General features: G+C 40.1%; 1 protein-coding gene across 2 annotated transcripts in view; it reads left to right on the top strand.

The window, feature by feature from the left end:
* The window catches only part of THEM4 (thioesterase superfamily member 4), a 62,259-nt gene that overhangs the window by 18,209 nt on the left and 20,816 nt on the right, over positions 1-23,234 (top strand). For both annotated transcript variants that reach the window (XM_055404023.2, XM_055404024.2), the window contains exons 3-4: positions 8,003-8,162; positions 9,146-9,256. In XM_055404023.2, the coding sequence (XP_055259998.2) occupies positions 8,003-8,162; positions 9,146-9,256 (271 nt within the window). The remainder of the gene's footprint in view (positions 1-8,002; positions 8,163-9,145; positions 9,257-23,234) is intronic.

The following is a 23,234-nucleotide window of genomic DNA, read 5'->3' as shown; positions in this document are numbered from 1 at the left end:
TCATCCTCTATCATCTACTTCTCCTTCTGCCTTCAATCTTTACCAGCATCAGGGTCTTTTCAAATGAGTTAGCTCTTCTCATCAGGTGTCCAAAGTACTGGAGTTTTAGCTTCAACATCAGTCCTTCCAATTCAGGACTGATTTCCTTTAGGATGGACTGGTTGGATCTCCTTGCAGTCCAAGGGACTCTCAAGAGTCTTCTCCAACACCACAGTTCAAAAACATCAATTCTTCAGCTCTCAGCTTTCTTTACAGTCCATCTCTCATATCCATACATGACTAGTGGAAAAACCATAGGCTTGACTAGATGGACCTTTGTTGGCAAAGTAATGTCTCTGCTTTTTAATATTCTATCTAGGTTGGTCATAACTTTCCTTCCAAGGAGTAAGCATCTTTTCGTTTCATGGCTGCAGTCACCATCTGCAGTGATTTTGGAGCCCCCCAAAATTAAGTCTGCCACTGTTTCCATTGTTTTTCCATCTATTTGCCATGAAGTGATGGGACCGGATGCCATGATCTTTGTTTTCTGAATGTTGAGGTGTAAGCCAACTTTTTCACTCTCCTCTTTCACTTTTATTAAGAGACTCTTTAGTTCTTCTTCGCTTTCTGCCATAAGGGTGGTGTCATCTGCATATCTGAGGTTATTGATATTTCTCCCGGCAATCTTGATTCTAGCTTGTGCTTCATCCAGCCCGGTCTTTCTCATATGTACTCTGCATATAAGTTAAATAAGCAGGGTAACAATATACAGCCTTGATGTACTCCTTTTCCTATTTGGAACCAGTCTGTTGTTCCATTTCCAGTTCTAACTGTTGCTTCTTGACCTGCATACAGATTTCTCAGGAGGCAGGTCAGGTCTGGTATTCCCATCTCTTTCAGAATTTTACACAGTTTATTGTGATCCACACAGTCAAAGACTTTGGCATAGTAAATAAAGCACAAGTAGATATTTTTCTGGAACTCTGTTGCTTTTTCGATAATCCAACAGATGTTGGCAATTTGATCTTTGATTCCTTTGCCTTTTCTAAATCCAGCTTGAACATCTGGAAGTTCAGGGTTCATGTACTGTTGAAGCCTGACTTGGAGAATTTTGAGCATTACTTTGCTAACATGTGAGATAAGTGCAATTGTGCAGTAACTGAGCATTCTCTGGCATTGCCTTTCTTTGGGATTGGAATGAAAATTAACCTTTTCCAGTCCTGTGGCCACTGCTGAGTTTTCCAAATTTGCTGGCATATTGAGTGCAACACTTTCAACAGTATCATCTTTTAGGATTTCAAAAAGCTCAACTGGAATTCCATCACCTCCACTAGCTTTTTTCGTAGTGATGCTTCCTAAGGCCCACTAGATGTCTGGCCCTAGTTGAGTGGTCACACCATCATGATTATCTGGGTCATGAAGATCTTTTTTGTATAGTTCTGTGTATTCTTGCCACCTCTTCTTAATATTTCTGCTTCTGTTAGGTCCATACCATTTATTTCCTTTATTGAGCCTGTCTTTGCATGGAAAGTCCCCTTGGTATCTCTAATTTTCTTGAAGAGATCTCTACTCTTTCCCATTCTATTGTTTTCCTCTGTTTCTTTGCATTGATCACTGAGGAAGGCTTTCTTATCTCTCCTTGCTGTTCTTTGGAACTCTGCATTAAATGGGTATATCTTTCCTTTTCTCCTTTGCCTTTCGCTTCCCTTCTTTTCATAGCTATTTATGAGGCCTCCTCAGACAACCATTTTGCCTTTTTGCATTTCTTTCTCTTTGGGATGGTCTTGATCACTGCCTCATGTACAGTGTCACAAACCTCCATCCCTAGTTCTTCAGGCATTCTATCACATCTAATCCCTTGAATCTATTTGTCACTTCCACTGTATAATCATAAAGGATTTGATTTAGGTCATACCTGAATGATCTAGTGGTTTTCCCTACTTTCTGCAATTTCAGTCTGAATTTGGCAATAAGGAGCTCACAATTCGGAGAAGGCAATGGCAAGCCACTCCAGTACTTTTGCCTAGAAAATCCCATGGACAGAGGAGCCTGGTAGGCTGCAGTCCGTAGGGTCACTAAGGATCGGACACAACTGAGCAACTTCACTTTCACTTTTCACTTTCACACATTGGAGAAGGAAATGGCAACACACTCCAGTGTTCTTGCCTGGAGAATCCCAGGGACGGGGGAGCCTGGTGGGCTTCCGTCTATGGGGTCACACAGAGTCTGACACGACTGAAGTGACTTAGCAGCAGCAGCAGCAGCTCATAATTGGAGCCATAGTCAGCTCCTGATCTTGTTTTTGCTGACTGTATAGAGCTTCTTCATCTTTGGCTGCAAAGAATATAATCAGTCTGATTTCAGTATTGACCATCTGGTCATGTCCATGTGTAGAGTCTTCTCTTGTGTTGTTAGAAGAGTGTGTTTCCTATGACCAGTGCATTCCCTATCAAAACTCTATTAGCCTTTGCCCTGCTTCATTCTGTACTCCAAGGCCAAATTTGCCTGTTACTCCAGGTGTTTCTTGATTTCCTACTTTTGCATTCCAGTCACCTATAATAAAAAGGACATCTTTTTTGGGTGTTAGTTCTAGTCTTATAGCTCTTCATAGAACTGTTTAGCTTCAGCTTCTTCAGCATTACTGTTTGGGGCATAGATTTGGATTACTGTGATATTGAATGGTTCGCCTTGGAAATGAACAGAAATCATTCTGTCGTTTTTGAGATTGCATCCAAGTACTGCATTTTGGACTCTTTTGTTGACTATGATGGCTACTCCATTTCTTCTAAGGGATTCTTGCCTACGGTAGTAGATGTAATGGTCATCTGAGTTAAATTCACCCATTCCAGTCCATTTTAGTTTGCTGATTCCTAAAATGTCAATGTTCACTCTTACCATCTCCTGTTTGACCACTTCCAATTTGCCTTGATTCACAGACCTAACATTCCAGGTTCCTATGCAATATTGCTATTTACAGCATCGGACTTTACTTCCATCACCAGTCACATCCACAACTGGGTGTTGTTTTTGCTTTGGCTCTGTCTGTTCATTCTTTCTGGAGTTATTTCTCCACTGATCTCCAGTAGCATATTGGGTGTGTGTGTGTGTGTGTGTGTGTATGCCTAAAACATATACATTCTTTATTTTTAGAGCCAGCCTTTTTGATTTCTTATTTCCAACACCCTTTGTATGTTCATTCAGAAACTATCTATTGAGGATCTGTGCTCTACAAAGCATATTCCTGAAACAAGCCTGAGTGCACAGATAGGGTTCCTGACTACATGGAGTTTTTACAGATATTTCTCTTTTTACTCATTACCTTTTAATCATGTAAACATATCTTTAGGGAGGCATTTGGGGATTGTGATGTTTTGGGGTTGTTTTCTTTTTTCTTTTGACCATGCTGTGCAAGTTGCTGTATCTTAGTTTCGGAACCCATGACACCTGCAGTGGGAGCAGAGAGCCCAAACCACTGGACAGCCAGGGAATTCCCATGGTGTTTGTTTGTGTGTTTAATGACCCCAAGTAGGCCCTTAATGTTGCTTGGGCATCGTATTTCATTTTTCCCTTGTCTACTCACTCTCCTGCTCTCCTGGATGACTGTTTCCTACCTTCTTTTTCTCAAGCCTTGCTCTTAGCTGCTCTTGTCTCCTGTTTCATAGAAAATCAAAGCAATCAGAAGAGAATTTCCAAACTACCCCGGCTTCTTCCCTGTATCTGTGCCTGATGTTCTGCTTTGTCTTGTGGTGAGTGAACTAACCATACTCTTATGACAGGCCAAGCTGTCGATGTGTGCACTATATCCCTTTGGCCTACTTAAGGACATCCCTTCTCTGCTACATCTTTCTCATCAGTTTACAGACATGACACATCTGTTTCTTTCTTCCTAGTCTCTCTTAAACCCTCTCCAGGCAGACTCTCACACACCACTCCATCAGAACTACTGTCACTGGTGACCTTCATGTTGCTAACCAGTGACCTCACTTAGCTTTTGGCACGGCTGACGACTCCTTTCTCCTTGAACTTGGCTTCCAAGACACCACATTCTTCTACTTCACTGCCTCTGCCTTTTAGTTTCTTTTGCCAGTTCCTCCTTTTCCTGAAACTTGATGTTAGGGTGTCACATGTCTCCAACCTTAGTATTCCTTGCTTCACTATACTCTGTTGTAATCTCATTCAGTCACATGGCTTTAGAGGCCATCCAAAAAATAACTTCCTAATCTAATGGTTGAAATTTAATGAGTGGGTTCAAATTCCGCCTCCACAATTTAAAGCTGTGTTACCTTGGGCAAGTTACTTTACCTTTCCTTGCCTCAGTTTCCTCATGGCATTTGCTGAGTACTTCAGTATTTGCTGAAGGAATGAAACAAAAATAAAACCACCTTTACCAAGAAAAATGGTAATTTATAAGTTTCTTTATAGAACTACCAGTACAGAGAGAACTAAGAATTAACTATTTTTATAAATGAGGGGGAAATTTAGCAGTCTGTACGGAGAAGGCAATGGCAAGCCACTCCAGTACTCTTGCCTAGAAAATCCCATGGACGGAGGAGCCTGGTAGGCTGCAGTCCATGGGGTCGCTAAGGGTTGGACACGACTGAGCGACTTCACTTTTACTTTTCACTTTTACACATTGGAGAAGGAAATGGCAACACACTCCAGTGTTCTTGCCTGGAGAATCCCAGGGACAGGGGAGCCTGGTGGGCTTCCATCCATGGGGTCACACAGAGTTGGACACGACTGAAGTGACTTAGCAGCAGCAGCAGCAGTACTAATTCCATTCTAACTATTGAACACATCACACAATTAATTGATTATACTTAACCAGTGCAGTCTGGCTTCTATGCTAATAGCCCTCCTGGAATTTCTTCACTTAAGCCACTAGCAACCTAATTGTCAAATTTGATGGACATTTTTCAGCCCCTACTGTGCTCGACTGAGCTCTTAATTTCATTCTCCTAGAAATGTTTTGTCTGTTGGCTTTCGCATACCTCTCTAAGCAATTTTCCCTTTCTCCTTCTATCCACTCCATAAGTATCAGCGGTTTCCAGGGTTCAGTTCCCACATGTTTCTGTTCATCCTTTCATCCAACCTCACTACCCCGTCTTGCCTGAAACTTGACCCTCTCAGACTAGGGAGGAGTTTGAGGTCCTCTCTTCTGCCCACACTTGCTTTCAAATCATTGCTTCCTCTGCTTCTTAGAAAACCCCCATTCCTTTTTAGGTTTATACCTTCTGACTTTATCACCCTCAACTTCCTCTTCTTGTAGCTGTCATCTACCAACCTCTCCCTCATATGCTGAGCATGTCAGCACCTGGTTAACTGTCTTCCTCTCCACCCAGTTCCATACACCGTTCTCGGCAACCCAGCATCCACATCATAGCTACTCGGTTTATTTACCGCCTCATAAACTTTCTTTTGCACAGCCCCGGCAACACGCTCCCATAGCATCTTGAGTCTTTTTGTCTTCAGAAAATGCACAGCCTCCAAGTTCACACATTTAGACATCCTTTTTTTGACTACAAACTTTTTCCTACCATCTTACTTGTGCAAAGGCCCCACAGAAAAAAATTATTTGGCCTTATTAAGACTGTCATCTCATCGAGTTCTCTACTTTCACACTATTTCCATAGCCCTCTTTTATCTGAACTTCTTTAGCGTATTTGTGCGGGATAACTCCAGCCCTGGATGAATCCAGCCATCTGCCACCACTTATTTGCACAGGCCCTCACATAGCTGGAGAAAGAAAATCACCCCTCGACTCAGAAAAGTTTGGTGGTTGTGATTTGATAGTGTTTCAGTGATCTCACTCATCTTTTTTTTTATAGGCTCCCTTTTTTAAAATTTTTATTTATTTATTCAGTTTTGCTTATGCTGGGTCTTCGATGCTGTGTGGGCTTTTCTCTAGTTGCAGCAAGCAGGGGATACTGTTTGTTGCAGTATGCAGGCTTCTCTTGTTGCAGAGCATGGGCTCTATGGCCCACAGGGTTCACTAGTTGCAGAGTGTGGGCTCAGTAGTTGTGGTTCCTGGGCTCTAGATCACAGGCTCAATAATTGTGGCACACAGGCTTAGTTGCTTCTTGGCATGTGGGATCTTCCCCAACAAGGATCAAACCTGTGTGCCCTGCATTGGTTTTACCAGTTAGCCTCCAGGGAAGCCCCTCACTCATCTTTATCGGCCTCCTTTTATCCCGCTGGCAGAGACTCTGAATGCAAATTTGATCATGTTACTCCTCTACTACCTTCAGTGTTATATAGAACAGTCTTTTGGACTCTGTGGGAGAGGGCAAGGGCGGGATGATATGGGAGAATGGCATTGAAACATGTAAATTATCATATGTAAAACGAATCACCAGTCCAGGTTCGATGCATGATACAGGGTGCTCAGGGCTGGTGCACTGGGATGACCCAGAGGGATGGGATAGGGAAGGAGGTGGGAGGGGGGTTCAGGATGGGGAACACATGTATACACGTGGTAGATTCATGTCAAGTATGGCAAAACCAATACAATATTGTAAAGTAAAAAATTAAAAAATAAATTAATTAATTTAAAAAAGAAAAAGACCAGTTCTTCTCAGATTTTAACATGAAGATGAAGCACCTGGGAATCTTGTTAAACTGTAGGTTCAGTTTCAGTAGGTCAGGAGTAGAGCCCAAGAGTCTGCATTTCTACCAGACTTTCCCACCATCTTTTTTTTCCCCATTTTTGTGAGATAACTTCAATCTTTAGTAATCTACACCAGAAGTTTTGAAATCCTAAGTAAAAAGTTAGAAAGGTTTGACGCTTATCCTGAAGTCCCAGAATGTCAGAGTTGGGACAAATGTTAGGGGTCATTTAGATTTATCTACTTGCTGTATGGATAAAATATGGAGAAAGGAGCAAATTCTAGGCCAAAGCTAAGTCACAAAAAATTTTCAGACTCCCAGGACAAGACTTTTTCTACTGTGCCATGAGACTGATTCTCAACTTTAAGTTTCTTTGGCCCTTCAGATCATTCAATTTCTCAACAACTGCTAGAATGAACATAATGTGTGCCTATGTGCCAGTTGTTGAGCACATGGAGTCCAAAAGACAGGGTGTCTGCCACCAAATGCTCAAGGCATAAATAACAAGCATCCTTTCTTGTCCTCCAGATCTTCTCATCTCATATCCTTTTCCAAGTTTGTGAATGTAAATTTTGTAGCAATAAAGGAAACAGCATTATACATAGCAAATCATGATGAGCTGTAAAAGAAAACTGAGAATTTTGATAATTAAATCTTAAAATGGATATGAAAGAACAAATATGCCCTTCCCTCAGAGCAGTAGTTTTTAGTCTTTATTTTGAAGTTACCTACACTTTGACTCACAACCCAGAACACACAACTTGTGCACAGTTGTATAACTGAAAAAACATATCTAAATGAGTACACTAGTACTTATCCAGGATATATATGAAGCATGAGGGTTTTTTTTTTTAAGTTTCTTTTTAAAGTTTTACAACCCACCAAATTGATTTCATGAGCCATAATGGTTCTGACCTGAGTTTGGGACTCAAGCATCATAATCACATTGAATATTGGGTTGAACTGGCTCAGTTTCTGATTCAGTATGATATCTATCTTCTGCTCAGGTTAAACTCATGTCTGCAAGGAAAACTTCTGTACTATTACATTCCTCACTTTCTTTAAATCCCATTTAAACTGCACTTATTTGAAGAAGGATTTCTGTCTATACTTTATTATATTATTCCAAATTCCCTTCACATTTATGTACTGTATTTCCTGATTGCCATGTGTTAGTACTTTGTTTTGATTTCATTTATTTTTTACTGTGTCCCCACTTAGACCAACTCCACAGGAGCAAATATCCTGTATTCTATTTCTTTGGAACTCTCCCATCCCCTTTGATTTTGCACCTGGTTGGCATTTTAATCAATCATCCATTGACCTATGATTCTCACGGGGAACAGATATTTGTCTCTGACATGGTGTTTTTCTCATACCTGTTTCTCATGTGCCCATCCATCTGATTGCCCTGCAGAGCCAAAGCTTGTGAAAGAGGAACGAGTATCACAGGTCCAGCTCTTCACCAGAGGCTTTGAGGATGGTCTGGGCTTTGAATATGTGATATTCAGTAATAATGATGAGAAAAGGACAGTTTGCTTGTTTCAAGGAGGTCCTTATCTGCAAGGAATACCTGGGTAAGAATGATAGTCTAGAAATGTGGATCTAAGAGAGTATCTTACATTATCGCCTTATATCAATGGACTACAATAAAGGCATTCAAGTGGTGTTATATATATATATATATTTACTGACATGGATATATATATATAGATGCAAATTATTGAATGACAAAAGCATAGGACATAGTGCAAGCATGTAATTTTTGAGAGTATCATTAACATGTTAATAATGGTTTGTCACTAGATGGCCTTATAGGTTTCCCTGAAGGTGGCTCAGCAGTAAAGAATCCACCTGCAATGCAGGATATGTGGGCTTGATCCCTGGTCAGGAAGATCCCCTGGAGGAGGGCATGGCAACACACTCTAGTATTCTTGTCTGGAGAATCCCATGGATAGAGGAGCCTGGTGGGCTACAGTCCATGAAGTCACAAAGAGTCGGACATGACTGAGTGACTTAGCACACATTCATCTAGATATATGCCCAGGAGTGGGATTGCTGGATCATATGGTAACTCTATTTTTAGTTTTCTAAGGATCCTCCATACTGTTCTCCATAGTGGCTATAGCAACTTGCATTCCTCCCAACAGTATAGGAGAGTTCCCTTCTCTGACCTAGCAACAGCAGCAGATGGCCTTATAATCTTTAGTTTCTTTTTCTTCTGTTTGTCTGCATTTCCTAAATTTTTAAACAATGATGTATATAGTTAGTTTGATAAAAACATAGATTTCCTAAATTGCATTTTACCTTTTTGCTTACTTATGACTTGATTATTATTAGGTTCTAACTTTGTTACAAATACTACAGTTTTATGCTATGAACAAAACAAAGGTGAGAAGAACATGAATATAATTTGATATTTAGTACCTTGAACATGAGCTATTAAATAAGTGGAACTTTCAGAAATAAATTATATGGGATGCTTGGATAATTTTTGTCTCTGAAGGGACTGTTCTCAGAACTTCTGAATACCTTTCTCATTTCCTCCTGTTGTACCTAGATTCCTTCATGGAGGTGCCATGGCAACAATGATAGATACTGCTCTTGGTTCGTGTGCAGCTATACCTGGCGGAATTGTCATGACTGCAAATCTCAACATCAATTTTAAAAGGTAGATTCATGGGTATTCTTTACTTCTTAGGTGTTATAAGTTGGATTCCCCAGCAGCATACCCTGAGAAAAGGATTTCTGTGCAAGAAAGAAAGTACTCCCAGAGGAAACTAGCTAGGGCATGGGAGAAGGACAGGGAAGGAAGTCACCCAAGGTTAGGCTCTCAGTCCTGCAAAGGGTAGCTTCATCCTGAACATGCAAAGAATTCCAGAGTGAAATGTGTACCTCAGGATTGTCCCTACCTCAGGCAAGGGAGCTGGAGTCTTCATATTCTCTCACACATTCGTCATAAGAAAAGAACTACCCTGGGACCATAAATTCCCAAGTACTTCTCGCTCACAGTCTTTGAGCAGAGCAGGCTCTAAGAAAAGTATCCAAAAAGCAAAGGGAAAAAAAGGATTGAAAGGAATCTGAAGCGCGAAATACCACTACATAACAAAACATAAGTTTTATATAACATTACACAAAGAAATAAAAGGGCAGCAAGAAAAATTTGGTATCCATCAAAAACAAAGCTCAGCGTGATCTTATTTAATTCTTCAATTATGCAGCTATACCTTTACAGTCAATCAAATATTATGGATATTGGCATAAGCATAGAGAAGGACACCAATAGGGCAGAACAGAGTTTAAAAACAGAGGTTAGTAGAGAAGATCTCCAAACAAGGTTCTGAGGGTTATTATTTCACACAGTAGGAAGCATGTAGGTAACAAAACATCTCTATATTATACCCCAGAGGGTTGGATGGCTTCTGTGGCAGTCATCAGGGAGCCATGATTCATAGGGTTTATTTACTTTAAGTAAGAGTCGGACACGACTGAGCGATGGACCGGACCGGAACCGGAATACTTATCCAGGTATGTCCTACTCAGGGCATTCTATAGAAAAAGACTCTTCCCCCTAGCATGTATCATTAGTTTATTTCAGGAGTCAGCATAACTTTTTCTGCAAATCTTTCAAGGTTCATGAGCCATACAGTCTCTGCAACTACTCAACTCTGCCAGCATAGCACAAAAGCAACCACAAACACATAAATAAATGGGTATAGCTGTGTTCCAATAAAATTTTATTTTTAAAAGAGGTAGCTAGCCAGTGAGACATACTTTGCCAACTCCTGGTCTAATTATCTGCAGGCCCAGTGAGAAAAAATTAGTCAGAGTCACTTGCCTCCTGGGAGTGTTTCTCTGTGCTCCCCACAAGATACACACACACACACATTACAGGGCCATTTGCCTCTTGGAAGTGTTTCTCTTTGCTTCCCACAACACACACACACAAAAAAAAAAAAAAAATTGGAGGCCAGCTGCTTTAACTTCCTCCTCCCCAACTGCCAATAATAGTAACTTAAAAATAAAAATAACTTAAACAAGATAGAAACTTATGTGAAAGAAATCTAGTATGGCAGCTCCAGAGATGCTGGCTCTTCCCAGCTCAGCTTCTCACAGTTCAGAGTGGCAATAAGAGCTGTCATCACTTGTCGGGATTGAGGAATAGGGATAAATCTGTCTTCTCTCTTTCAAAGAGACTTCCTGTAAGTACTGTACAACACACCCATTTAATCTCATTAGCATTAAAGGAGATTGGGAAAGTGGTTCCTTAACTGCTATCACTGTCACCCCAATTAAATTCAGTGTCATCAACTAACACAACTACAGACTTTTTTTTTTTGTCTTGGTTGCTGCTCGAGGGCTTTCTCTTGTTGTGGCAGGCAGGGGGCTACTCTTTAGTTGCAATATGCAGGCCTCTCATTGCAATGGCTTCTCTTGTTGCAGAGCACGGGGTCTGGGACACACAGGCTTCAGTAAGTTCTGGCTTATGAGCTTAGCTGCCCTGGGAGCATGTGGAATCTCCCCAGACCAGGTATAGAACCCATGTCCTTTGCATTGGCAGATAGATTCTTATCCACTGGACTACCTGAAAATCCACAACTATAGACATATTAATAAATCCACACATAATACAATATAAATTATTTTAAATACTAAAGCACTAATTAAAAACATAATTGGCCTGGCGTGCTGTGATTCATGGGGTCGCAAAGAGTCAGACACGACTGAGATGAGTCGGAACTGAACTGAACTGAAACATCAAATTAGTTTCTTCTAATTATCAAATTATCTCAGTGATTACAAATCTTATTATTTCATCTACACTTAACCTTGCATTTCCCAGGTGGCACTAGTGGTGAAGAACCTGTCTGTCAATGCAGGAGATACAAAAGACATGGGTTCGATCCCTGGATTGGAAAGATCCCCTGGAGGCTGCTGCTGCTGCTGCTAAGTCACTTCAGTCGTGTCCGACTCTGTGCAACCCCATAGACAGCAGCCCACCAGGCTCCCCCGTCCCTGGGATTATCCAGGCACGAACACTGGAGTGTGTTGTCATTTCCTTCTCCAATGCATCAAAGTGAAAAGTAAAAGTGAAGTCGCTCAGTCGTGTCCGACTCTTAGCGACCCTATGGACTGCAGCCCACCAGGCTCCTCCATCCATGGGATTTTCCAGGCAAGAGTACTGGAGTCGGGTGCCATTGCCTTCTCCGGATCCCCTGGAGGAGGGCATGGCAACTCACTCCAGTATTCACGCCTAGAGAATCCCATGGACAGAAGAGCCTGGCAGGCTGCGGTCCAGAGGGATGCAAAGAGTTGGACACAACTGAAGTGACTTAGCATACATGCACATTCTCATTTGCACAGAATTTTTTAAGTTTGATATATTCCCTTTTTTAAAAAATTTTGTTGTCTCTGTCTTTGGTGTATACATATCCAAGAAATCATTGCTGAACCAACATCATGAAGCTTTTCCCCTATGTTTTCTTCTAGGAGTTTTATAGTTTTAGGTCTTTCATATAGGTCTTCAGTCCTTTTCACATTATTTTTTTTAAATGTGGTTTAAAGTAAGAGTCCAACTTCATTCTTCTACTTGTGGATATCCAGTTTCCCCAGCACCATATTTTTAAGAGACTGTCCTTTCCATGTTGAGTGGTTTTGGTCACTTGTAGAAAATCATTTAACCATATATGTGAGGGTTTATTTCTAGGCTTTCTATTCTATTCCATTGATCTATATAGTCTATCTTTAGCCCGTACCACGCTGTCTCGATTATTGTAGTTTTGTAATGTGTTTTGAAATCAAGAAGTGTGAGATTTCCAACTTTTTCCTTCTTTTTAAAGATTGTTTTGGCTCTTTGGAGTCCCTTGAGATTCACGTAAACTTTAGGTGGATTTTTCTTTTTCTACAAAATTGAGGAGAGAACAAGATGGCAGAGAAGCAGGTGGATGTGGAGTACATCTCTCTCCACGGATACATCAGGAATATACCTTCAGACACAGAAGTGCATGCAGAACACCAGATGAGAGCAGATGGGAGTACTTGATCAGCAGAAAAGAATATATAGAACCACGCAAAACTTGGTAGGATAAAGGAACTAGGGGGAAAAACAGGAATGTTAGTGGGACTGGACCTGCCCTCGCCAGGTGGCAGAACTTAGGCACGAGTCCGATCCCCACATTGGGACAATTGTCTGAGTCAGAGAAGAAACATTTAAGGCTGAGAGTAAGACAGCTGATTTGTGGCAGCCTAAATGGAATGAGAATCAGACAGTCCTTGTCACAGCCATATATACCCCAGATAGGGATACAGGTCCTCTGGAAGGCACAGAGGCTGGGAGCTGGAGTTGAGGTGTTGTGCAGCAATCCCAGGGTGAGGGCTGCTGTTGACTGTGGAGAGACGGATCAAGGGAAGGTGAGGAAGGAGATTGTGGTGGGAAGTACCTGTGGAGGAAAGCCAGGCAGCCATGGAAGCAAGGTGATACTGATGAGTCACACGTAGCTGGTGGAGCCATCACTATAGCCTCTCTCTCCCCATATGCCAGCATTGGCAGCTGAAAAATAGAGAGTCTGGTCCATCAAACGCCTGATGCACTGAACTAGAGTAGGACCCCACTCCTTTAAACGGCTGATGTGCCAAACTACAGAGTAGGACCCCAGCCAAAGGAGCCCCTCTATGTGCCTGATGTGCCGAACAACAGAGAAGGGCCCCAGGCAAGGGAGCAAGCTCTCTAAGGGCCTGAACGGGTGGAGCTACAGAGAAAGACTGGCCAAAGAGGCCTTCTGATCACCAGCTACAAGTCTCGATAAAAGACTCTGAGAGTGCCATAACTCCTGTGGTGGAGGCAGTTCATGTCCCAGGGTCCCCACAAGCCAAGCAGCTGCACCACCTTCACGCTCAACTCTCACTGGGGCAGAGTTGCCACAGGCAAGAAAAGTCTTGCATCTATGTGCACAGGTTTGCTTCAGTCCTGTCCAACTCTTTGCGACCCTGTGGACTGTGGCCTGCCAGGCTTCTCTGTCAGGGGGTTCTCCAACCAATAATACTGGAGCGTATTGGCCAATACTGGTTGCCATACCCTTCTAGAGCACTATATTTCTTGCTGCCCTAGCCACCAACTCCCCTGAGTACCTGGTGCTGCCAGAACCCCTGTGACCCAAGCAGCTGCACCATCTCCACACCTGGCCCTCACAGGGGCAAACCCAAGTCCTCCAGGGCAGCCTCAGGAGCAAACCGCAGTGAATGACCCACATGTAGAGGTGGAAATAAAACCACCAGAGGCAGTGTGGCTACAGAAGAAGACCCAAAACCCTCCCACCAGATGTACAAGCTGCAGATTAAATCTACACAATCAACTAGGCAGACTCTGTGTCTATGGAATATATAAAAAGACACTGAGAGCTCCCACAAAAGAAAACGCACTAGTCCAGATAGCTGTGGACATTGAAGGCAAGAACACAAGGGAGTAGGACCAGATTAGAATCTGAGCTGCCCCTACAGCAGGTCCAGAGATCAGCATAGTGTTGGAGGGCATCCTAGGGAGGTGAGGTGAACTGTGATTCCCAGAGAGGGAAAGGACTCTGACACCAGTGACTCAAGAAAAACATTTAATATTCTTATGTTTTGACTTGTTCTGTAGATTCTTTTGGATTATTTCTTTCTCCCTCTTGAAGTTGTCAACTTTATTGGCATTATGAAATCTAATTAAGCTTCTGAACTTTTTTTTTTCCTCAGTCATATTTTTTATTGTTGTTTTAACCTCTGCCTCTACATTGGGCTTTTGCAGTTCTGGGGAGTTTTCCTTTTTTTTTTTTTTTCTTTTCTCTTTTTTTAATTTCAAGTTTTCATTTTTTAAACCTATTACTATTTTTCTACATTTATTCCTTTGTTTGCTTTTCCTACTGTTCTTTTCCCCTTGCAGTTCAGTTCAGTCACTCAGTCATGTCCAGCTCTTTGCGACCCCATGGACTGCAGCATGCCAGGCCTCCCTGACCATCACCAACTCCCAGAGTTTACTCACACTCATGTCCATTGAGTCAGTGATGCCAAACAACCATCTCATCCTCTGTCATCCTCTTCACCTCCTGCCTTCAATCTTTCCCAGTATCACGGTCTTTTCAAATGAGTCAATTCTTCACATCACGTGGCCCAAGTATTGGAGATTCAGCTTCAACATCAGTCCTTCCAATGAATATTCAGAACTGATTTCCTTTAGGATGGACTGGTTGGATCTCCTTGCAGTCCAAGGGACTCTCAAGAGTCTTCTCCAACACCACAGTTGAAAAGCATCAATACTTTGGTGCTCAGCTTTCTTTATAATCCAACTCTCACATCCATACATGACTACTGGAAAAATCATAGGCTTGACTAGATGGACCTTTGTTGGCAAAGTAATGTCTCTGCTTTTTAAAATGCTGTCTAGGTTGGTCATAACGTTTCTTCCAAGGAGTAAGCGTCTTTTAATTTCGTGGCTGCAGTCACCATCGGCAGTAATTTTGGAGCCCAAAAAATTAAGTCTGTCACCATTTCCATTGTTTCCCTGTCTGTTTGCGATGAAGTGATGGGACCAGATGCCATTATCTTAGCTTTCTGAATGTTGAGCTTTAAGCCAACTTTTTCACTCTCCTCTTTCACTTTCATCAAGAGTCTCTTTAGTTCTTCTTCACTTTCTGTCATAAAGGTGATGTCATCTGCATATCTGAGTTTGTTGCTGTTTCTCCCGGCAATCTTGATTCCAGCTTGTGCTTCATCCAGCCCAGCGTTTCTCATGATGTACTCTGCATATAAGTTAAATAATCAGGGTGACAATATACAGCCTTGACATACTCCTTTCCCAATTTGGAACCAGTCTGTTAGTTCCATGTCCAGTTCTAACTGTTGCTTCTTGACCTGCATACCAATTTCTCAAGAGGCAGGTCAGGTGGTCTGGTATTCCCATCTCTTTCAGAATTTTCCACAGTTTGTGGTGATCCACACAGTCAAAGGCTTTGGCATAGTCAATAAAGCACAAGTAGATGTTTTTCTGGAACTCTCTAGCTTTTTTGATAATCCAACAGATGTTGGCAATTTGATCTCTGGTTCCTCTGCCTTTTTGAAATCTAGCTTGAACATCTGGAAGTTCAGGGTCATGTACTGTTGAAGCCTGGCTTGAAGAATTTTGAGCATTACTTTACTAGTGTGTGAGATAAGTGCAATTGTGTGGTATTTTGAGCATTCTTTGGCATTGCCTTTTTTGGGATTGGAATGAAAACTGACATTTTCCAGTCCTGTGGCCACTGCTGGCATATTGAGTGCAGCACTTTCACAGCATCATCTTTTAGGATTTGAAATAGCTCAACTGGAATTCCATCACCTCCACTAGCTTTGTTCATAGTGATGCTTCCTAAGGCCCACTTGACTTCTCATTCCAGGATGTCTGGCCCTAGTTGAGTGATCACACCATTGTGATTATCTGAGTCATGAAGATCTTTTTGTATAGTTCTTCTGTGTATTCTTGCCACCTCTTCTTGATATCTTCTGCTTCTGTTAGGTCCATACCATTTCTGTCCTTTATTGAGCCCATCTTTGCATGAAATATTCCCTTGGTGTCTCTAATTTTCTTGAAGAGATCTCTGCTGCTGCTGCTGCTGCTAAGTCGCTTTAGTCGTGTCCGAATCTGTGCGACCCCATAGACAGCAGCCCACCAGGCTCCCCCGTCCCTGGGATTATCCAGGCAAGAACACTGGAGTGGGTTGCCATTTCCTTCTCCAATACATGAAAGTGAAAATTGAAAGTGAAGTTGTTCATTCATGTCCGCCTCTTAGTGACCCCATGGACTGTAGCCCACCAGGCTCCTCCATCCATGGGATTTTTCAGGCAAGAGTACTGGAGTGGGGTGCCATTGCCTTCTCAAAAGAGAGCTCTAGTCTTTCCCATTCTATTGTTTTCCTCTATTTCTTTGCACTGATCACTGAGGAAGACTTTCTTGTCTCTCCTTTCTATTCTATGGAACTCTGCACTCAAATGGTATATCTTTCCTTTTCTCCTTTGCTTTTCCCTTCTCTTCTTTTCACATCTGTTTGTAAGGCCTCCTCAGACAACCATTTTGCTTTTTTTGCATTTCTTTTTCTTGGGAATGTTCTTGATCCCTGTCTCCTGTACAATGTCATGAACCTCCATCCAGAGTTCATCAGGCACTCTATCAGATCTAATCCCTTGAATCTATTTGTTACTTCCACTGTATAATCGTTAAGGGATTTGATTTAGGTCATACCTGAATGGTCTAGTGGTCTTCCCTACTTACTTCAATTTAAGTCTGAATTTGGCAACAAGGAGTTCATAATCTGAGCCACAGTCAGTTCCTGGTCTTGTTTTTGCTGGCTATATAGAGCATGTCCATTTTTGACTGCAAGGAATAGAATCTGCAAAGAATCTGATTTCGGTATTGACCATCTGGTGAAAACAAAACTAACAAATTGACCCAGTGAATAAAGGAAACCAAAAATTATATCTACCAATTAAGAACAAAACTAACTAAAACACAAACTGGAAAACAAAACTAAAACAAGGTGCCAAACGGGGAATAAAGCAATGAAAATAAAACTAACAAATATGTTGAGAGGAAAGAAAAGAAAGAATAGATATGCAATAGTTAGTTTTGTTATTAACTGGTAGACTTTGTTCACTGGGTCAATCTATTGACTTTATTTTTGTTGGACTGTTTTGATTTTGCTTATGGGTGTATATGTATATGTGTATATTCAGTCACACTTTTTATTGTTGTTATAAACCTCTGTCTCGATGTTGGGCTTTTGCAGTGGAGTTTTTCTTTTTCTTTTTTCTTTTCTGTCTTATAATTTTAATTTTTAATTTTTTAACCTATTATATTTTTTCTACATATATTCCTTTGTTTGCCTCTCCTACTGTTCTTTTCCCCTTGCAGTTAATCTTTAATGTATATAAATCTTCTTCATCTATCCCTGTTTAACTTTGCATATCTATTCTTTCTTATTTTTTTTCTTTCTTTCCTTTCCTCTCAACATATTTGTTAGTTTTGTTTTCATTGCTTTATTCCCCACTTGGCACCTTGCTTTAGTTTTATTTTCCAGTTTGTGTTTTAGTTAGTTTTGTTCTTAACAGGTAAATACAATTTTTTATTTCATTTGTTCTCTGGGTCAATCTACTGTACTGTATTTTTATGGACTGTTTTGACTTTGCTTTTGGGTATATATGTATATGTGTATATTCCATTATTTTAATTATTATTTGCCTGATTTTATAACTGCCATTTGTCTGGGGTTCATCTTTGCTTCCTCATTTTTGGGTATTTGTTTTAATCTCACTTAATGCCATAACAAACCACCTGTGGAATCTTCATTCCTGACCAGAGATCAAACCCTGAGCCTTTGGAGTGGGAGCACTGACTCTAAGACCCTAGACTCCCAGAGAACTAACCCTAGGGAGTATCAAATAGTGAAAGCTCACACAAAGGAAACCACTTGAATACAAGACCCAGCATCACCCAACCACCGGTAGCACCCTGTGCAGGACACCTCATCTAAACAACAAACAAAACAAAAATATAAGCCCAATCATCTGTAGACAGGTTTACCACCTTACTCTGCCATGCCTATCAGAGGAAAAACAAACAAACAAAAGAAAAACTCAGCACAAATCTCACCCGGTACAAAGCCTACATAAACCACTGGACCAACCTTAGGAAGGCAGAAACCAAAAGGAAGGAAGAATTCAGCCCTGAAGCCTGGGAAAAGGAGACCTCAAACACAATGAAAATAAATAAATAAATAGTGAAAAGGCACAGAAATACTACACAAATGAAGGAAAAAGTAGAAACACAGAAGTCCAAATAAATGAAGAGGAAATAGGCAAACTACCTAAAAAGAATTCAGAATAATTATAGTAAAGATGATTAAAAACCTTGAAAACACAATGGAGAAAAATGCCATTGACATTTTAATGGGGATTGCCCTGAATCTGAAGATTGCTTTGGGTAGTAATGACATCTTAAAAATATTGAGTCTTCATTATCAGAGAAATGCAAATCAAAACCACAATGAGGTATCATCTCACGCCAATCAGAATGGCTGCGATCAAAAAGTCCAAAAACAGTAAATGCTGGAAAGGGTGCGGGGAAAAAGGAATCCTCTTACACTGTTGGTGGGAATGCAAACTAGTACAGCCACCATGGAGAACAGTGTGGAGATTCCTTAAAAAACTAGAAATAGAACTGCCATATGACCCAGCAATCCCACTGCTGGGCATACACACTGAGGAAACCAGAATTGAAAGAGACATGTGTACCCCAATGTTCATTGCAGCACTGTTTATAATAGCCAGGACATGGAAGCAACCTAGATATCCATCAGCAGACAAAAAGCTGTGATACATATACACAATGGAATATTACTCAGCTATTAAAAAGAATGCATTTGAATCAGTTCTAATGAGGTGAATGAAACTGGAGCCTATTATACAGAGCGAATTAAGTCAGAAAGAAAAACACCAATACAGTATATTAATGCATTTATATGGAGTTTAGAAAGATGGTAACGATGACCCTATATGCAAGATAGCAAAAGAGACACAGATGTAAAGAACAGACTTTTGGACTCTGTGGGAGAAGGCAAGGGTGGGATGATTTGAGAGAATAGCATTGAAACATGTATATTATCATATGTGAAATAGATCACCAGTCCAGGTTCGATGCATGAGACAGGGTGCTCATGGCTGGTACACTGGGATGACCCTGAGGGATGGGATGGGGAGGGAGGTGGGAGGGAGGGTCAGGATGGGGAACACATGAACACCCATGGCTGATTCATTGAATGTATGTCAAAAACCACCACAATATTGTGAAGTAATTAGCCTCCAATTAAAATAAATAGATAAATATATATATATATATTGAGTCCTCTAACTAATGAGCACGAGATGTCTTTCCATTTGTGTCTTTAATTTCTTAGTCTTTTGTCTCCTTGATTAAGGTTATTCCTAAGTATTTTATTCTTAATGAGTGTTGTTTTTAATGAAAATGTTTTCTCAATTTCCTTTTTAGATTGTTCATGGTTCATATATAAAAATACAATTGATTTTTTATGTTCATTTTATATCCTGCAACTTTGCTGAATTTGTTCATTAGTTCTAACAGTTTTTCTGTGGAATCTTTGGCAGTTTCTATAGATAAGACCATTTCACCTGTGAACAGAGATTATGTACTTCTTCCTTTCTGATTTGTCTGCCTTTTCTTTATTTTTCTTGCCTAACTACTCAGCCTAGACTTCTAGTACTTTGTTGAATAGAAATGGCAAAAGTAGGCATCTTTGTCTTCTTCCAAATCTTAGAGGAAAAGTATCAGTCTTTAAACCATTGTGTATGGTATTAGCTATAGGCTTTTCATATGTGGCCTTTATGATGTTGAGATAATTTCTTCTTATTCCTAGTTGTATGTTAGATTTTTAACCCCTCACCCAGATTGTCACTGTACCTCATTCTCTTGTTTAACCCTATGTCTCATCAATCACCTCTCTGTCTCAGTTGAGTGAGCCAAATTAAAGTTAGAATAAATTTGTCAAATTCTACCCAAAAGCAAAATGTGATTTTGATAACAGTTATGGAGCCTGGTGGGCTGCCATCTATGGGGTCACACAGAGTCAGACATGACTAAAGCGACTTAGCAGCAGCAGCATGTTGACTTTAAAGATTAATTTGGGAGAAACTGTCATCCTTACATGTAGTCAATATTTTATATCATTTATGACTAAAAATTAGATCCTAGGAATGGCTTTCCTAACATGATAAATAATATATTTTAAATTAAATTTTTAGTATTTTTCCTTGTTTCACAGTTTTTAAAATATTTTTCTGTGTTTACATAAAGGTAAAGAATACAGTACAACCTCACTTGTCAAAAAAAGGGGGGTTTCATCTAGAAACAAGTTCAGCAGAGTATTTATTTGGATTACAGTTTAGTGCGACAAGTGTTTGTGTGTTGAGCACACGCAACCTGCCAGGTCTTATACCTAGTCCGTCTCATCCAACAAACTATTCACATAAATCAGTTACTTTGTTGTTTATTTGTTATTCACAATTGGAAAATGTACTGAAAATAAGTTTTACCTTAAGTCACATGGATTGAGAGAATACAGCCAGGGTTAGAACTCAAGTCTTCTAAATCTGGTACTTGACACTGCAGTGCACAACCTCCATTCTCTTCTGATGATTAAAGATCAGAATAAAGCATTATATTATATAAGTAGTCTAGAAGTTATTTATTAGACCCTGTAATTCTGTATGAAGTTGTTAGATTCATAATAATAATAGTAACAATGAAAAAAACATGTTTAATCAATTGATGGCCCTCTGGAATGCTAGAGACAACCACCTGGGATTAAAATTTAACTGAAGATCATTTATAGTGTCAGTTTCAGGTGTCTTAATCTACCCTTCTGCTTCTAACAAGCAAAACTACTTCTTTCTTTTTATACTGGCTATTCTGGTCTTCACTGATGCGTGGGGTTTTCTCTAGTTGTGGAGAGCTGGGGCTGCTCTCTAGATACAGAGTGCAGGCTTCTCATTGCAGTGGCTTCTCTTGTTGCTGAGCACAGGTTCCAGGGCACATGGGCTCAGTAGTTGTGGTTTCCAGGCCCTAAAGCACTGGCTCAGTAGTTGTGGCACACAGGCTGAGTTGCTCCACGACATGTGGGATCTTCCTGATATCCGGAATTGAACCCATGTCTCCTATATTGGCAGGTGGATTCTTTACAACTGAGACACCAGGGAAACTTGCAAAACTGCTTCTTAATCATCCCCAATACTTTTCAGCCCCCTGATCCAAATGTCACACTTGATTTATTTTCTTGCGCTTAGTACATTAAGATAACTAGACCAAGAAGCTAATGAGTAGTGGTGACTAGGCTGCCAAAAGGATTAAGATCTCAACATTTCTATAACCCATTCATGGTATATTGGTTGGGAAGTTCTAGATTAGACTTATTCATGCAACATAGCAGACCAGAAATTCTGAATGACATTCCTCGCTGAGAGCAACTAGATCCTGTGCCAAAATGTAAGGAAATAAACCACTGTAAGTGAGAATCAGCAGAAACAATAAACAATGGACTTGGACCCTCAGGGGCTTAAGATAGCATGATAATTAGATCTATAGTGTAAAATAATTATGTATGAGATGTGAAATCACAAAAAGAAAGCAACACAAAGCTATAAAAATTAACAGGTTTGCCACAGAACCTAAAACTTACAGAAATGAAAACACTGTTTAAAAACAGAAGCATCTCAGCAGATAGATTAAAGGGCTATTTAAACACAGCTGAAAGTGAAAAAATCAAACTGAATTCAGAGCAAATAGAAAAAGAAGTGGAAAACAAGAAAGGTTAAGCTAAGAGGACAAGTGAGAAGTCTTAATGTGCTGTGGTTGGAGTTCTGGAAGACAGTAGCGTGAATGGGAAAGATCTAATATTTGAAGAGATCACAGTGAGTATATTCTAGAACTAAAGAAAATCATGAGCCATAGACACAGAAAGTACAACTTATATCAAGAAATAAAAATAAATCTGTATCTTCAGAAATTACAGAATACTAAAGGCAAAGTGATCTAAAAGTAGTCAGAGATAAAAGACAAGAGGCTCATAACAGAGTAGTCTTGCCTCTTAGTGTGTACTTCTTTTCAGTCACAGTGCATGGGAGAAGAAAATAAAATATCTTCAGAGTGCTAAAAGAAACATGTAACTTAGAATCATGCTCTTGGCAAAACTAAACTTCAAAAATGATGGCAAAATAAAGCCATTTTTACTTAAACAAAAATGGGAAACATTTACAAACAACAGGACAATACCCAGGGAACTCCTAAGGAATATACTTCAGAAAGAAGAAAAGTAATACCACCATACAGGAGGATGAAAAGAAAGAATAACGAGCAAATGTATCAGTAAATATGTTGATAATGTAAATCTCCACAAAATCTGTATGTTAGTAGTAATAATGGCTATATTCTGGGGATTTCAAAAAAGGACAGCTAAAATACTGAACAAAAATAGTATGGGGACTTCCTTGATGGTCCAGTGGTTAAGAATGAGCTCCCAGTGGAGGGGGAATGGATTCAATCTCTGGTTGGGGAACTAAGATCCCACATGCTGTGTCCAATAAATAAATAAAATTTAAGCATTTTTAAAAATAGTATGCAGTTTGGGGAGGGGGTAAACATAGGTGAACATAATTCATCTTTGTATTTGTCAGTGGCAGAAGTGATTAGGATAATAATGAAAAAATGAGTGTATATAGTTAAAGCCTAACCAGTAGAAGAGTAAAAACCAAATAACTATTTAAATGAATAGAAAGTTTTAATTTTTTGAAATGCAAGAAAGGGAGGGGAAGCATCATTAGAGTCAAATAGAATACCAAAATAAGATGGCAGAAATAGCTCTTAATGAAACACTAAGTACACTAACTATAAATGGATCAAACCACCAGTTCAAAGAAAGAAATTATAAAATTGACTTTTATAATACAAAAGCTATAAACTGTTTATATGAGACATATCTAAAACATGACACAGAAAACAGAAGGAAAAATACGCTAAGCAAAAGAAGGTGGAGTAGCCACAGAAAAAAATAAATTATCAAAAATTAATATTGGGA

The sequence above is a fragment of the Moschus berezovskii genome, chromosome 4 (genome assembly GCF_049115385.1).
Source record: "Moschus berezovskii isolate FMDL1 chromosome 4, NW_MosBer_1.0, whole genome shotgun sequence".
NCBI lineage: Eukaryota > Metazoa > Chordata > Mammalia > Artiodactyla > Moschidae > Moschus > Moschus berezovskii.
The sequence above is the reverse complement of the archived record's forward strand: the minus strand, read 5'-3'. Positions and strand labels throughout refer to the sequence as shown.